The sequence below is a fragment of the Grampus griseus genome (assembly GCF_964374135.1).
Source record: "Grampus griseus genome assembly, chromosome: 11".
Lineage (NCBI taxonomy): Eukaryota > Metazoa > Chordata > Mammalia > Artiodactyla > Delphinidae > Grampus > Grampus griseus.
This window is the reverse complement of record NC_139005.1, coordinates 49,872,325-49,889,368: the sequence shown is the minus strand read 5'-3', so window position 1 is coordinate 49,889,368 and position 17,044 is coordinate 49,872,325. Positions and strand designations below refer to the sequence as shown.

The window sequence follows — 17,044 nt, the reverse complement described above, 5'->3', positions numbered from 1 at the left end:
CATATATATATATTTCTCTTTTCACCTACATTGCCTATTAGTTTCTCCCTTTTCGCAGAATATTCTTTCTTTCAATCCACCATTGCCCAAGCACGTGGACAGACAATCACAGACAATATGATGAATGCTGCAGTCAGGGTGGGCACAGGGGGCAGTGGGAGCTTCCAGGAGGAGGTGACAGTTAAGGTGATTACTAAAAGACAGGTGGAAAAAAAAAAACAAACCACCAAACAAACAGAAAAAACGGTAGGGCTTCCCTGGTTGCGCAGTGGTTGAGAGTCCTCCTACCGATGCAGGGGACACGGGTTCGTGCCCCGGTCCGGGAAGATCCCACATGCCGCGGAGCGGCTGCGCCCGTGAGCCATGGCCACTGAGCCTGCGCATCCGGAGCCTGTTGCTCCGCAACGGGAGAGGCCACAACAGTGGGAGGCCCGCGTACCGCAAAAAAACAAACAAACAAAAAATAAATAAAATAAAAGGTGGGGGGGAGGTGGACGGGGAGGGGTAGTCGTGGTTTGCTGTGAGCTGCAAGCATTGTAGTTTTGCATGGGTGGGATTTGGGGTAAGAGATGGAATGTGGAGAGAGAACCAGAGCCTGCAAACCCGGGCTCATAGCCTTGAGTCAGCTTGCAGGGCAGGTTGTTAGGCTGGTAAGAGACAGTGATCAGATTTTGTGTTTTTTGAAAAACTCAGGTTCCAGAGTGTAGAAGTGGATTCGTGAGCCAGGTGTCCATCAGGGCAAGCTTTCCCTCCAGGGCTGGGCAGAGTGTGGGGGTGTTAGAGCATGGACTCTGATCCCAGCTGCATCGCTTAAGAGAGGGTAACCTGGAGTGGTTACCCTCTCCGTCCCTCATTTTCCTCCTGTAAAATGGGGATAGTAACCACACCTCATAGGGTGGTTATTCATAGGATTGTAGTAAGGATTAAATGAGCGAATATTTGTAAAGCATTTAGAATATCGCCTGTCAAATGATGGGAAGGGTGCTCGAGGCCTGTAACTGGCTGTGTCTGTGCCTTGTGGTCTTTTAGACTCTAAGAGCTGAGCTGGCATCTGAGTGTGTGGGGAGAGCCGGCTTTGTCGTTATTTCCCCACGTAGTATATCACTCACTTGAAGTTCCTGCCATAGGAGGACAGTGAAGATTTTGAAATCTCTTGATGGGCTTTTATCTAGTTCAAAGGCTTTCAAAATTTTATTTTAAACTGTCGAATTCTTTTATCCACAATCTTTTGCAAAACCTTGATGTTCATAACTGATGAAACTGTGCTGCTCTGGTTGGAATAATAGTCATAGGGACTCATCACTTCAACAGCCACTAACCTTCCTCTTTCCTAAGATACCTATTTAGAACTAAGGAACACAGTTTGGATACCACGGGTCTGATCAGTTTAGGGAAATGTAAGTGACTCATCCAAGGTCATACAGTGAACCCATGGCAGATTTGGGACTAAAATGTAGGTCTCCTGATGGCTTAGCAGCCCCCTTTCCATTAGACCAGGGGTTCTCAACTGTGACTGCTCGTTGGAACCCCCTGGGAAGCGTTAAAGAAGACGAATGGTGGGGTGTCACCTTCAGAGACACTGCTTTTAATGGGTCTGGGCTTGGCCCCTGCATCAACCTGTGCTGGATTTTTTCAGCCTACACTTGATTTGTGGAAAGCAACTTTCTTTGTGGAAAACATTATGTCTTACAAGTTTTAGCTGTGAAAATGATTAATTGCATTTAAAAAATTTGCTGTACCAGACTTTATAGCCCTGTGCAGAGGTGTTCTCAAAAGGAGAATGTTGAGCCCTTCTGAGCCCCACGTCACAAGTCCCTCAACCAAGCTGCCTCGTGACAGTTTAAAAATTCCCCAGATATTTTGTCAGCTGGTGGTGGTTTCGGTAGCTGCAGAATGCTCTGCGTCGTTGAAGGAAATGGCTGGATTACTTGTCAGAAATATTACAGAGTTGCTTTTTTTTAAATGTAGCATTCCACGGCAGTGTGGCTCGTTATTTCACGGGGCTTGATCTTCTTTGATTCAAATCATGACTCTGGAAACATGATAAAGTTTGGTGTCACAGAATCTGTGCCCAGACACTGACATGACTGCTGCTATCCCGTCTCTCACCTGCCCCTGCTGCTGCTTCCTCAAAGGTGTTTGATTTAATTTAAAACCCTCAAAGGGTTTTAATTTAATCAGGTATAGAAGGACTGTGTGCATAGGTTTCACTCAGGTGGCCTTGGGCCCTTTGGGGAATTGGATGTGATGAGCAAGGAATCCTTTCCTTTTGCCCCTTTTCCCTATTTGTGGGGATGTAATACGGCAGTATGTACTTTACTAACGCAGCAAGTAACAGGAGCTAGCAGTGGGGTTGGCAATCCTTGCAAAGCAGTGATGAGCGTAAATGATAATTCAAAATGTGCAGATGGACAATGCTATTCCTATTGGTGACCAGGTCACAGATACTGCTAATACCGCTGTGCGCTGTTGCCTTACATTCTCAATATGGGGAAATGACAAATTTCAGAGGTCTGTGGAGATAAAGATGGATTCAGGTGAATTCTATCCACAGATGCCCTGAATTAAGAACATTTTCCTGGGGGTTCAGGTTTATTCCCAGTGGATATCCACTTCTGCCTACTTCAGATTCTTTTCTGTGCCTGTGCCTTACTTATGTGGGCTCCTTCTTCCTGCCACGTATGCCGCAGGTCCCAGGATACCATGTACCCATGCTTCTCCACGTGCCCAGCTCTTGTTACAGAATCTCACAACAGTGACTCATCGAAAGGTCACAAAGCCCATGTGACAGCTTTTCCAGGGCCTGTGCAGCATCCCGAGCCAGACCTCAAGGGCCCAGGCTTCTGCTGACCTCCTGCCCCACACCCTGCTGACCTCCTGCCCCACACCCTGCTGACCTCCTGCCCCACACCCTGGGCTGCAGTTTTCAGCCTTTTTGGCAAGAGGGTTATGCTACCTCCAGGAGTCACTACTGTGACCCAGGCAGGAAGAAAGGGGGAAGGATAAAGGGGGAAAGACCAGGCCCATTGATTTGTCCTTTTTGTCAAGAAATCTGTAAGTTTCCTGGAAGTGTCCACCCAGGACACTTCTTGCAGCTCATTGGCCAGAGTTGAGGCTGTGTGACCACACAGAGCTGCGAGGGAGTCTGGGGTGTATTTTTGGTGGATATGTTGCTGTCCCAAACAGAATCAGTAGTGAGGAGGAAGGAGGATAGACCCGGGATGAGCAGCTACCAGAATCTGCCCCATCACCTGAGCCTCCTGGTGCTTCCCTCTCCTGGGCTGCCATATCACCTCTCAGTCCATCCAAATTCTGCTTGTCCTGTCTTCAAGGTCCACCCCTCCCCCACTTCCCCAGCCCACGCTGGTCTATCCTTCTTAAACCTTGAACTTGCAGGATTAGCAGAGGCATCAGAGTCTTGTAAAGAAGTTCCCTCACCCCCGCCACTCTGGTGAAGAACTGAAGCCCAGAAAATAACTTACCTGAGATCATACTGTAATGGTAATGATAGCAGCACCCCCAACGCCACACACGCACACGCACGCACGCGCGCATGCACATGCATACACGCATACACACGCACACACATACACACAGCAATGCGCACGCAGCACGCACGCATGTGCACACAGCAGTGCACACGCAGCATACACGCATACACACACACACGTGCATGCGCGCCCAGTTGCTCCAAATGTGTTACTTAGCTGCTGACTAGGCATAAATTACCACTTAACCTTCCCAGTACCTCTGCCATAAGGTAGCTATCACCTGCCTTTTAGTTGCTAGGAAACCATGGCACAGAGGTGTTAAGCAACAGGGACGTCCAGCTCTAGAGTGACCCAGACAGGGTCCAGGGCCTGGACTGCCTTCCTCTCCTTGCTCTGTCTCCCAATCAGCTGATTGGTATTGAAGATGCCATTTGAGTCCAGATCTTCTAATCCTTTGGTCATTGTTTTTTCCACTTAACTTTCCTCTGAGATAATGTGCTTGTTCCTTCTCTTTATGGTGCTTTTAGTCATTCATAAGTGTTTCTTCCTGCCTGGATTTGATTGAGTGTCTTATTAGGGTGGTAGTTACCTCCTAACTGACATCCTCACTTTCACCCTTTATTCCGTCCTAATCCTCGCAGCGTATCTTGAATGACCTTTTTTTTTTTAATCTTTATTGGAGTATAATTGCTTCACAATATTGTGTTAGCTTCTGTTGTGCAACAAAGTGAATCAGCCATATGCATACATATATCCCCATATCCCTTCTCTCTTGTGTCTCCCTCCTACCCTCCCTATCCCACCCCTCTAGCTGGTCACAAAGCACCGAGCTGATCTCCCTGTGCTATGCGGTTGCTTCCCACTAGCTATTTTACATTTGGTAGTGTATGTATGTCCATGCCACTCTCTCACTTCGTCCCAGCTTACCCTTCCCCCTCCCTGTGTCCTCAAGTCCATTCTCTATGCCTGCGTCTTTATTGCTCTCCTGCCCCTAGCTTCTTCAGAACCATTTTTTTTTTTTTTTTAGATTCCATATATAACTGTTAGCATACGGTATTTGTTTTCCTGTTTCTGACTTAACTTCACTCTGTATGACAGACTCTAGGTCCATCCACCTCACTACAAATAACTCAATTTCCTTTCCTTTTATGGTTGAGCAATATTCCATTGTATATATGTGTCACATCTTCTTTATCCATTCATCTGATGATGGACACTTAGGTTGCTTCCATGTCCTGGCTATTGTAAATAGAGCTGCAAGGACCATTGTGGTACATGGCTCTTTTTTTTTTTTTTTTTTTTTTTTTTGCGGTACGCGGGCCTCTCCCGTTCACAGGCTCCGGACGTGCAGGCTCAGCGACCATGGCTTACAGGCCCAGCTGCTCCGCAGCATGTGGGATCTTCCCGGACTGGGTCACGAACCCGTGTTCCCTGCATTGGCAGGCAGACTCTCAACCACTGCGCCACCAGGGAAGCCCGGTACATGACTCTTTTTGAATTATGATTTTCTCAGGGTATATGCCCAGTAGTGGGATATGGTATTTCTATTTTTAGTTTTTAAGGAGCCTCCATACTCTTCTCTGTAGTGGTTGTATCAATTTACATTCCCACCAGCAGTGCAGGAGGGTTCCCTTTTCAGCACACCCTTTCCAGCATTTATTGTTTATACATTTTTTCATAATGGCCATTCTGACCATTTTCATTGTAGTTTTGATTTGCATTTCTCTGATAATTAGTGATGTTGAGCATCTTTTCATATGCCTTTGGCCATCTGTATGTCTTCTCTGGTGAAATGTCTATTTAGGTCTTCTGCCCATTTTTTAATTGAATTGTTTGTTTTTTTGGTATTGAGCTCCATGAGCTGTTTATATATTTTGGAGATTAACCCTTTGTCCGCTGTTTAATTTGCAAATATTTTCTCCCATCCTGAGGGTTGTCTTTTCATCTTGTTAATGGTTTCCTTTGCTGTGCAAAAGCTTTAAAGTTAATTAGGTCCCATTTGTTTATTTTTGTTTTTATTTCCATTACTCTAGGAGATGGGTCAGAAAAGATCTTGCTGTGGTTTATGTCAAAGAGTGTTTTTCCTGTGTTTTCCTCTATGAGTTTTAGTGTCCCGTCTTCTATTTAGGTCTTTAATCCATTTTGAGTTTATATTTGTGTATGGTGTTGGGTAGTGTTCTAATTTCATTCTTTTACATGTAGCTGTTCAGTTTTCCCAGCACCATTTATTGAAGAGGCTGTCTTTCTCCATTGTTTGTTCCTTCTTTCGTCGTCATAAATTAGGTGACCATATGTGCGTGGGTTTATCTCTGGGCTTTCTATCCCGTACCATTGATTTATATTTCCGTTTTTGTGCCACTACCATAGTGTCTTGATTACTGTAGCTTTGTAATATAGTTTGAAGTTGGGGAGCCTGATTTGTCCAGGTCCATTTTTCTTTCTCAAGATTGCTTTGGCTATTTGAGGTCTTTTGTGTTTCCATATGAATTGTAAAATTTTTGTTCTAATTCTGTGAAAAATGCCATTGGTAGTTTGATAGGGATTGCGTTGAATCTGTAGATGGCTTTGGGTAGTGGAGTCATTTTCACCATATTGATTCTTCACCATATTGATTGGTATATTTCTCCGTCTGTGTCATCTTTGATTTCTCTCATCAGTGTTTTATAGTTTTCTGAACACAGGTCTTTCGCCTCCTTAGATAGGCTTATTCCTAGGTATTTTATTCTTTTTGTTGCGATGGCAAATGGGATTGTTTCCTTAATTTCTCTTTCTCATTTTTCCTTGTTAATGTATAGGAATGCCAGAGATTTCTGTGCATTAATTTTGTATCCTGCAATCTTACCAAATTCATTGATTAGTTCTAGTAGTTTTTTGGTGGCATCTTTAGGATTTTCTGTGTATAGTATCATGTTGTCTGCAAACACTGACAGTTTTACTTCTTCTGTTCCAATTTGTATTCCTTTTATTTCTTTTTCTTTGATTGCTGTGGCTAGGACTTCCAAAACTATGTTGAATAAGAGTGACGAGAGTGGGCATCCTTGTCTTGTTCCTGATCTTAGTGGAAATGCCTTCAGTTTTCACCACTGAGAATGATGCTTGTTGTGGGTTTGTCATATATGGCCTTTAGTACGATTTTCTATGTATAGTATCATCTCATCTACAAACAGTGACAGTTTTACTTCTTCTTTTCCAATTTGTATCCCTTTTGTTTCTTTTTCTTCTCTGATTGCCATGGCTAGGACTTCCAAAACTATGTTGAGTAAGAGTGGCGAGAGTGGATATCCTTGTCTTGTTCCTGATCTTAGTGGAAATGCTTTGTTTTTCACCATTGAGAATGATGCTTGTTGTGGGTTTGTCATATATGGCCTTTATTATGTTGAGGTAGGTTCCCTCTAAGCCCACTTTCTGGAGAGTTTTTATCATAAGTGGGTGTTGAATTTTGTCAGAAGCTTTTTCTGCATCTCTTGAGATGATCATATGGTTTTTATTCCTTAATTTGTTAATGTGGTGTATCACATTGATTGATTTGTGTATATTGAAGAATCTTTGCATCCCTGGGATAAATCCGACTTGATCATGGTGTATGATCCTTTTAATATGTTGTTGGATTCTGTTTGCTAGTGTTTTATTCAGGATTTTGGCATCTATGTTCATAAGTGATATTGGTCTATAATTTTCTTTTTTTTTGTGATATCTTTTTCTGGTTTTGGTATCAGGGTGGTGGTGGCTTCGTAGAATGAATTTGGGAGTGTTCTTCCCTCTGCAGTTTTTTGGAAGAGTTTGAGAAGGATTGGCGTTAGCTCTTCTCTAAATGTTTGTTAGAATTCGCCTGTGAAGCCATCTGGTCCTGGAGTTTTGTTTGTTGGAAGATTTTTACTTACCGTTTCAATTTCATTACTTGTGATAGGTCTGTTTATATTTTCTAATTCTTCCTAGTTCTGTCTTGGAAAATTGTACCTTTCAAAGAATTTGTCCATTTGTTCGTGGTTGTCAATTTTATTGGCATATAGTTGTTTGTAGTAGTCTCTTATAATCCTTTGTATTTCTGTGGTGTCAGTTGTGATTTCTCCGTTTTCATTTCTAATTTTATTGGTTTATGTCCTCTCCCTTTTTTTCTTGATGAATCTGGATAAGAGTTTGTCAATTTTGTTTATTTTCTCAAAGAACTAGATTTTAGTATTATTGATCTTTGCTATTGTTTTCTTCATTTCTATTTCATTTATTTCATCTCTGATCTTTATGATTTCTTTCCTTCTAACTTTGGGTTTTCTTTGTTCTCTTTCTCTAGTTGCTTTAGGTGTAGTGTTAGATTGTTTATTTGAGATTTTTCTTGTTTCTTGAGGTGAGATTGAATTGCTATAGCTTCCATCTTAAAACTGCTTTTGCTGCATCCCATAGGTTTTAGGTCATTGAGTTTTCGTTGTCATCTGTTTCTATGTATTTTTTTATTTCTTCTTTGATTTCTTCAGTGATCTCTTGGTTATTTAGTAGTGCACTGTTTAGGCTCCATGTATTTGTGGTTTTTACAGTTTTTTTCCTATAATTGTTTTCCAGTCTCATAGCGTTGTGGTCAGAAAAGATGCTGGATATGATTTCAATTTTCTTAAATTTTCTGAGGCTTGATTTGTGACCCAAGATGTGATCCATCCTGGAGAATGTTCCATGTGCACTTGAGAAGAAAGTGTACTCTGCCACTTTGGGTGGAATGTTCTATAAATATCAGTTAAATCTATCTGGTCTATTGTGTCATTTAAAGCTTGTGTTTCCTTGTTTGTTTTCTGTTTGGATGATCTGTCCATTGGTGTAAGTGGGGTATTAATGTCCCCTACTATTACTGTGTTACTGTTGATTCCCCATTTCATGGTTGTTAGCATTTGCCTTATGTATTGAGGTGCTCCTATGTTAGGTGTATAAACATTTATAATTGTTATATCTTTTTCTTGGATTGATCCCTTGAGCACTGTGTAGTGTCCTTCCTTATCTCTTGTTAACAGTCTTTATTTTAAAGTCTATTTTATCTGATACAGGTATTGCTACTCCAGCTTTCTTTTGATTTCCATTTGCATGGAATATCTTTTTCCATCCCTTCACTTTCAGTCTGTATGTGTCCCTAGGTCTGAAGTGGGTTTCTTGTAGACGGCATATATATGGGTCTTGTTTTTTTGTCCATTCAGCCAGTCTGTGTTTTTTGGTTGGGGCATTTAATCCATTTACATTCAAGGTTATTATCGATATGTATGTTCATATTACCGTTTTCTTAATTGTTTTGTGTTTGTGTTTGTGGGTCTTTTTCTTCTCTTGTGTTTCCTACCTAGAGAAGTTTCTTTAGCAGTTATTGTAAATCTGGTTTGGTGGTGCTGAATTTTCTTAGCTTTTGCTTGTCTGAAAAGCTTTTGAGTTCTCCATCAAATCTGAATGAGATCCTTGCTGGGCAGAGTAATCTTGGGTGTAGGTTTTTCTGTTTCATCACTTTAAGTATATCCTGCCACTCCCTTCTGGCCTGCAGAGTTTCTTCTGAAAAATCAGCTTATAACCTTATGGGGATTCCTTTGTATGTTACTTTTTGTTTTTCCCTTGCTGCTTTTAATATTTTTTCTTTGAACTTAATTTTTGTTAGTTTGATTAATATGTGTCTTGGTGTGTTTTATCCTGTATGGGACTGTCTGTGCTCCCTGGACTTGGGTGACTATTTCTTTTGCCATGTTAGGGAAGTTTTCCACTGTAATCTGTTCAAATATTTTCTCAAACCCTTCCTTTTTCTTTTTTTTAAATTTACATTAAAAATTTTCTATACAGCATGGGCTTCCCTGGTGGTGCAGTGGTTGAGAGTCTGCCTGCCGATGCAGGGGACACAGGTTCGTGCCCCGGTCCGGGAAGATCCCACATGCCACGGAGCAGCTGGGCCCGTGAGCCATGGCCGCTGAGCCTGCGCGTCTGGAGCCTGTGCTCCGCGACGGGAGAGGCCACAGCGGTGAGAGGCCCGCGTACCGCAAAAAAAATAAAAACTATAAAAAAAAAAAATTTTCTATACAGCAGGTTCTCCGACCCTTTCTTTTTCTCTTCTTCTTCTGGGACCCCTATAATTCGAATGTTGGTGCATTTAGTGTTGTCCCAGAGGTCTCTGAGACTGTCTTCAATTCTTTTCATTCTTTTTCCTTTATAACTGCTCCTCAGCAGTTATTTCCACCATTTTGTCTGCCAGGTCACTTATTCGTTCTTCTGCCCCAGTTATTCTGTTATTGATTCCTTCTAGTATGTTTTTCATTTCAGTTATTGTGTGGTTCATCTCTGTTTGTTTCTTCTTTAGTTCTTCTAGATCTTTGTTAAACATTTCTTGTATTTTCTCAATCCATGCCTCCATTCTATTTCCAGCATTCTGGATCATCTTTACTGTCATTACTCTGAATTCTTTTTCAGGTAGATTGCGTATTTCCTCTTCATTTATTTGGTCTTACAGGTTTTTACCTTGCTCCTTCAACTGTGACATATTTTTTTGCTGTCCCTTTTTTTTTTTTTTTTTTTACATTTTTTAATGAGTGGGATTGTGTCCCTATCTTACTGGTTGTTGGGCCTGAGGCTTCCAATACTGGAGTTTGTAGGCTATTGGTTAGAACTGGGTCTTGGTGCTGAGATGAGGACCTCTGGGAGACCTCACTCCGATGAATATTCCCTGGGGTCTGTTAGTCCAGTGGTTCAGACTTAGAGCTCCCACTGCAGGAGCTTTGGCCCAACCCCCGGCTCATGAACCAAGATGCCGCAAGCTGCACAGGGTGGCAAAAAAGAAAAAAAAGGAGAACAATAGCAAAGTAAAAAATAAAATTAGATGAGGAAACTAACAGATATGTTAGAAAAAATATAAAAATAAAAACGTAGATGAAATAACAACCGGAAGGTAAAACAGAACCACAGTAGTAAAAAAGAGGAGGAGAAAAAAAAAATGAGGTGGAAAAGGCCTTGGCTGTGGAGGGCGGGGCCTAAGCAAGGGAGAGATTTGGTTGGTGGGCGGGGCCTACGCTTAGGACCCACAAGGCTGGAAAAGGCCCTGGGAACTGTGGGGGGTGGGGCTTAGCCTCAACAGAAGGGGCCCAGGCTTGCCTCCTGCCTCTGGTCTCAGAGGGCAGGGGACCTCACCTGGGAGCCCAGCAGGCTTCCTGGGCTTGAGTGGGCGGGGCAAATGCCCTCGTCTCCTGCTCCTCCGGTCCCAGAGGTCCCCTCCCACCTACCTCTCCTGGTCTTCCTGGCCTCCCTCTTATGCCCCCAGGGCCTATGCGGCCTGGAGGGGGCTTTGGAAGGCAGGGGACCAGCCTAGGAGCTCAGCAGGCTCCCTGGGCCCAAGTGGGTGGGGCAAACGTCCTCTGCTCCTCTCCTGCTCCTTGGGTCCCAGAGGGCCCCTCCACCTGCCTCTCCTGTTCTCTCCCGGTCTCTCTGCTATGCCCCCAGGACCAACCCGGTCCAGAGGGGACTTCTGAGGGCACAGGACCTGGCCTGAGAGCTGGGCAGACTTCCCCAGCCAGTTGGGCAGGGGAAACGCTGGGTGCGCTCCACCCTGATCCAAGCCCCTGAGGGTCCCTCCAGGCACTGGAGGGCTCCCAGAACCCCTCCCCGCTCACAGACACACCTCAGGGGCACTGGTCCTGTCCAGCCTCCACTTCTCCTGCCCCTTCAGTCCCTCCATGTCCTACCGGTTCGATTGGGGGTTCTTCCCATCTCGTTGGGCATCGGGGTTCCCCACCAGCGTCTGGCAGTTGTGGGGTGACGCGAACTCTGCGTCTTCCCACCGCCATCTTCTCACCTTTAGCTTGAATGATCTTTTAAAAATACAAATAAAAATGATTTAAAAATACAAATCTTTTAAAAATGCAAATCTATTTTCTAACTCCCACTTCAATCCATGGCTTTCTGTTACTCTTAAGCTAAAGCCAAGATCCTTCATAAGTCTTGGAAGGACTGAGTGGTCCAACTACTACCTCCTTCTCCAGTCTCATGTCATCTCCCTCCTTTCCTGCCTCTGTCCCCTATTCAGCCACATGGCCATGGTCCAGTCTCCTCTTGACCATCACACACCTTCTACCACGGAGCCTTTGCACCTGCTGTTGCTGCTGCCTGGTGTTCCCTCCTTTCCCCTCTTTATCTTGTGAATTTCCAGTGGTCCTCAGCCTGGTCCTCATGTGCTCAGGAAGCCTCCAATATGCCCCTTTGCAGGCTGGCCTCACAGCACTTTGTCCCCTCACCAGAATTATGATCTTACATGTACTTGTGTGATTATTTGATCAGTGTCTGTCTCCTCCACTGGATTCTTAAAATCAGACCCTGTCTCTGTATCTTTCATCTAGTCTTTCATCCCCACTGCCTCCTTTTGTGCCTGTCACAGAAAGAGTGCTCAGTAAATATTTGTTGACAAAAAAAAGACTATTTTATCTCTTAAGTATCTAGCACAGAATCGAGTAAAAACAGAGTTTTAAAGGGCATAAATAGAGTAATGGCATATGTCACCCTAAGTACACAGTATCTTCCAGCATCATTCTAAGATGGACCAAAATGGTGGTTACCAGGGACTGGAGGGTGGGGGCGATAAGGAGAAATGTTGGGTAAAAGGACAAACTTGCAAGGAGTAGTAAAAAAGTCCTAGAGATATAATGCACAGTACAGTGAACATAACATAGACAACAATATTGTATTATAATAATCAAACTTGATAGGAGATTAGATCTTAATTATTCTAACCACAAAAAACCACAATTATAGAGATGCTAGCTATTGCTATGATGACAACTATATCACAATATATAAATGTATCAAATAAGCATGTTGTACACCTTAAATTTATACAATGTTATAGGTCAAATACTTTCAATTAAAAAAGTAAGATAGACCAAAAGAACTTTATATAATGGCTTCAACTAAAAAAAAAGAATTCAACATTTATTGCTGCAGGCTAGATAAGCCTAGTTGTCAGTAGTGGATGTTATATGCACCTTACCTATTTAATCTCAGTATTTAATATCTTATCCCTCTAGCTACACCATAATTGAGCTGCTTTTTTCCCCCCTATAGCTACTAACATCTTAGGCATATGTGATTCAAACATGGTTTTTAAAAGTGTTCATCTTGAAATAGTCTCAGAATCAACCAGCAGGTACAAGATCTGTGGTAGATGAGGGAACATGGGCTGCACGTAGCTTTAGGGTAGGAAGAGGAAGCCAAGATGCTGAGTGACAGCTGGAAAACTGAGGGGAGTAGGAAACATGAAGAGGAGATTTGAATTGACTGCATCTTGTGAAGGGTGGACTAGACTGGGTGTTCAAGGGAAAAACATGTTCCACAAATTCAGCATGTAGACATAAGCAGATGGGGCAATTATCTGAGAGTATAAAAGCCCTATGAGGTGAAAATGGGTCTATTTATCTCCCCTTGAAGAATCTGTAAAAAAGACCTAACTTCTTCCAGAGACTCCAGGTCAAACCTGCTTGGGGGTTGCAGCAGAAGGGAGGTGAGGGGTTAGCTGTTAAAACTGTAAAGACCTACCTGTTTGCATGGAGTTTTACCTCTCACTTCTGCACATCAAATTAAAGTAGATCTCACCCCAACTGAGGGGGTGGTGACTTGGACTCCTGCCCTGGGTGGACAGGCAGGGACCACTTTCTCCCTGGGGTGGTGGTAACATCAGCGATGAATCTGGGGACCCTTCCCTAAGTGTTTTGCTCGGTTTTGACCCCGTTGTTTGCAGACAGACGACCAGATGGATGCGCTGACCCCTGGAGGTGTCACGCCCTCACCCTGGGGCAGTGGCCACTGCGTTTCTCACTCTTCCTTGTCGCCCTCCTCCCGCAGGAATCAGAAGGCGTTTCCTGCCACTACTGGTCGCTGTTTGACGGTCACGCGGGGTCCGGGGCTGCTGTGGTGGCATCCCGCCTGCTGCAGCACCACGTCACGGAGCAGCTGCAGGACATCGTGGAGATCCTGAAGAACTCGGCCGTGCTGCCGCCCACCTGCCTGGGCGAGGAGCCCGACCACACACCCGCGAACAGCCGGACTCTGACCCGCGCGGCCTCGCTCCGCGGAGGGGTGGGCGCCCCCGGCTCCCCCAGCACCCCGCCCACGCGCTTCTTCACCGAGAAGAAGATCCCGCACGAGTGCCTCGTCATCGGGGCTCTTGAAAGCGCATTCAAGGAAATGGTAGGTATCACTGAAGACTCTAGGGCAGCAGGGGCCCGGGTGGTCGCTTAAGCCACATACTTGTTTCTTAGAAAGTTCCCTGGAAGGGCATGTCTCTGACCTGTCCACTTGCTGCATGGTCCCCTCCGTCTGCTCCTTTTACAGCAGGGCTTCCATTCTCAAAACAAGTGGGCAGCAAGAGAGTTCTAGCCTCCCGTGCCGGCAAAGGTGTAAAAGAAGATGGAAGCGGGATAGTGAGTGAGGTGATAGGCTTATTAAATGGACGCGTATTGCTTCTCTTTCTGCCAACTCTTAGGGATGCCAGCTGGTAGGATTGAACTTAATTGAAACTGTGAGCTCGGTTGCCATCTGTTTTACACGTATGTACACGAATTCCAGGTGTTTGGGGAAATGGAGCTTTTAGTAAAGTGTTCAGAAGTACGCTTGCTGTACAGATCTAATCTGAGAACAGCTGTTTTCCCATGATTGGCAGTGTGGTTCCCACTGCTTAAAGCAAGTGGGAGCCAGTATCCAAGAATTCTTTGTTTTACTTGGGAACGTGGATTTGTTTGTACATTTAAATTTGAATATATCTGATCAGGGGATTCAGCCTCCCTCCTGAGAACACACTAAGCTGCCCTCCCGGTGTCCCCTGCTTGTCCCTCTGCCCGGTGAGAATGCACATAGAAGGTCTCTTTTGTGCCACCCCCTTGAGCTCACTTATACTGAGGCAACTATTTGGGTTCCAAAGATTTTCTCTCCTGAGCAGCATCCTGTATGCAGATACAGTAGGAGATATGTAGAGATGTTATAAGGACTAGAGTAAGGTGAGTGGGCAGTAGTGTCCTTATAACCTAGAGATTAAAAAGTGATGACAAGCTCTTAGGTAGAGCAGGAGCAGCTAGAAGCATCTCTGCAGAATTGAATGTACACCCCGTGCACATTCCAGGATCTCACGATGTCAGGCTGAGTGCTAATGAGAGGAGAAAAGTAAATAATATTAAAGAGCATCATCTGATTTGTTTACAAGGCAGAGAATTGTTCATATACTCATGCCTCTAATTTGCAGTCTCTCCTCACTTTAGCTCATTTCTTCTTCGGTTCCAACGTTTCTCTCCTTGTCACATATTTACCCTTTTGAGTAGCAGGTGGTTTAAAATGCACCTCCATGTCAGGAGTATCTGGTAGCCTTCAATCCCAAGAAAAACACCAGGAGGCAAGAAAAGATTATTTAGGAAAAAAAGGAATCAAGGTTAGAAAAATGGACTCCTCCTTGGGCTTGGTATAAAAATCTCCCTCTGTCATGGAGGCTCTGATGTGAATAGCTGTTTCTAAACACGGATGCTCAGAAAGCTAAATATTGAATTGAGGTGACAGTTTGACAGTGGACCTTCCCCCTAACGGGAGAAGAAGTCAGTTTACATGATAGAAGTGAAAAAAGCAGAAGAAATTTTGGCTTTTTTATTTCCTTCGGTAATTGCTAGTACTATGAGGTATCTTTTACTTCGCACTGCTGTATTCTCCACTTCATCCACTAGAGGCCAATGTCACATTGAGTCAAGCCACCACAGCGATCTCAGACTGTTTCTGCCCATTAATGGTGCAGGTTTCCTAGCACCTACTGTACTTGAGAGGCTCATTCAGAAACATACTTAGTAAAGAGCCCCATTCTTGTTTTTTAAATTTTTAATAACTTTTCACTAGCTGATTCATTACCAGAAATCTTTCTTGGACACTTGGTTGCCAGCGAAAAGATCACATCGCTTTCCTGTGTAATTCATTCAATCCATAAATATTGGTTGAGAACTAACTCTAAGCCAGGGCTAGCTGGGAAAAAAGCATGGAAGAAATTAGGCAAAGACAGATATTAAACAGATAAACTATAAATGGGAAGGGCCTCGAGAGAAGAAATGCAGAGTAGGTAGGAATCTGATAAAGAGATGAAGTAGGGTTCCCTGGAGAAGCAGTGCTGTCAGAGAGTAGGGAGAAAGCAGACAGAACGTGGGAGCTGGGAGAGTGCTCTGGGCAGAGACAGCCGTTTGTGTGAAGACCCACATCACGGAGAGAACCCAGATGGGCCGAAGGCAGCGAGCTGACGTCCACCATGGTTAGATGCAGATTCCAAGTGCAGGGATGCTGTAAGGGGACTTGGAGAGGCCATCTGTAACCAGCCTGTGGATGACTTGCTGTGCCGTAATACGGATTTTGGGCCTTAAGCCATTCTGTTGTTTTCTAATCCACCCCACCCTATAGCTTCTTCTTCACACTTAACGTTTTTCCCAGATTGTCTGTCTAGCCCCCAGCATGCCTGCTACCTGGGCTTTGCACCATGTGCTTGGACTTTTTAAGGGAGAATACTCATCATTCCTTGGTTCTCCTGGTTCTTGGCAGTGTGGCCCTGCCTCCTGCACGGCTGGGGACTGAGCCAGCTGATGCCTGTTGGCCCAGAATAGTTATTAATACTGTCCCCTTTTACTCTCAAAAGTGTCCCTGTCTGGATGATGTCATATGTTTACCCTAATTATAGAGATGCTCTAGTTTTTTTCTTTGCTTCATCAGGGACTTCAGGAAAAATCTACTCCAGCGTCACAGAAAAGTGCCTGACTTGGCCATTAAATAGCTTGGGTTGAGCTTCAGAACTTACAACAGAGAAATTATACCGCATACTACGGAAGGCCATTGTCAACTCATAAAAAATACTTTTTCTTTCCACCCTTTCTCGCTATTAGGTTTTGAGAGTCAGCGTTTAAAGGTAAACTTTGGTTTGAAATGCTCAACACACAGCTGATTTCCTTATTCTGTTGGCCTGACCTTGGTGGTTCCTCCTTTAGACCTTTCCGAGGGGAGCAGGTTTGGAATCTCCCGGCCATTCTTAATTTTTTTCCTCACAACAGCCAGCTACTTTCTAACTTTCTAGGTGTTCTTTAGGTATTGCAGGTTTTATGCCATTCTGATCCCCTGTAATAGGAAAACTCAATATTGAATAAGATTCAGTCATTTCAGCTTTGTGGCTCTCTTGCTTTCTCCTGCACTTTCAATCCCTAAAAATTCCCCATGCCTAGCATCTAAGCCTCAAATTTGCCACACTGATGACATATTTGCAGCTCTCCCTCCTGAGATTCAGAATGTAACATAATATCTTTAAAGGCAAAGCTTGCCTTTCGTTTGGGGTTTTGCCTTATTTATGACAGTTCAGCAAAGTAGAATCAGAGGTCATTCCTCTCTCCCCACCTCCCACCAGTGCCCTTCTCAATTACTTACATATATATATATATATATTTTTTTTTGCGGTACGCGGGCCTCTCACTGTTGTGGCCTCTCCCGCTGTGGAGCACAGGCTCCGGACGCACAGACTCAGCAGCCATGGCTCACGGGCCCAGCCGCTCCGTGGCATGTGG

The 17,044-nt window shown here is 44.2% G+C and overlaps 1 protein-coding gene across 1 annotated transcript in view; it reads left to right on the top strand.

Annotated features, from left to right (window-relative positions):
• Positions 1-17,044, top strand: part of PPM1H (protein phosphatase, Mg2+/Mn2+ dependent 1H) — a 258,587-nt gene that overhangs the window by 106,340 nt on the left and 135,203 nt on the right. The window contains exon 3 of the mRNA XM_082665119.1: positions 13,323-13,667. Coding sequence (XP_082521245.1) covers positions 13,323-13,667 — 345 coding nt within the window. The remainder of the gene's footprint in view (positions 1-13,322; positions 13,668-17,044) is intronic.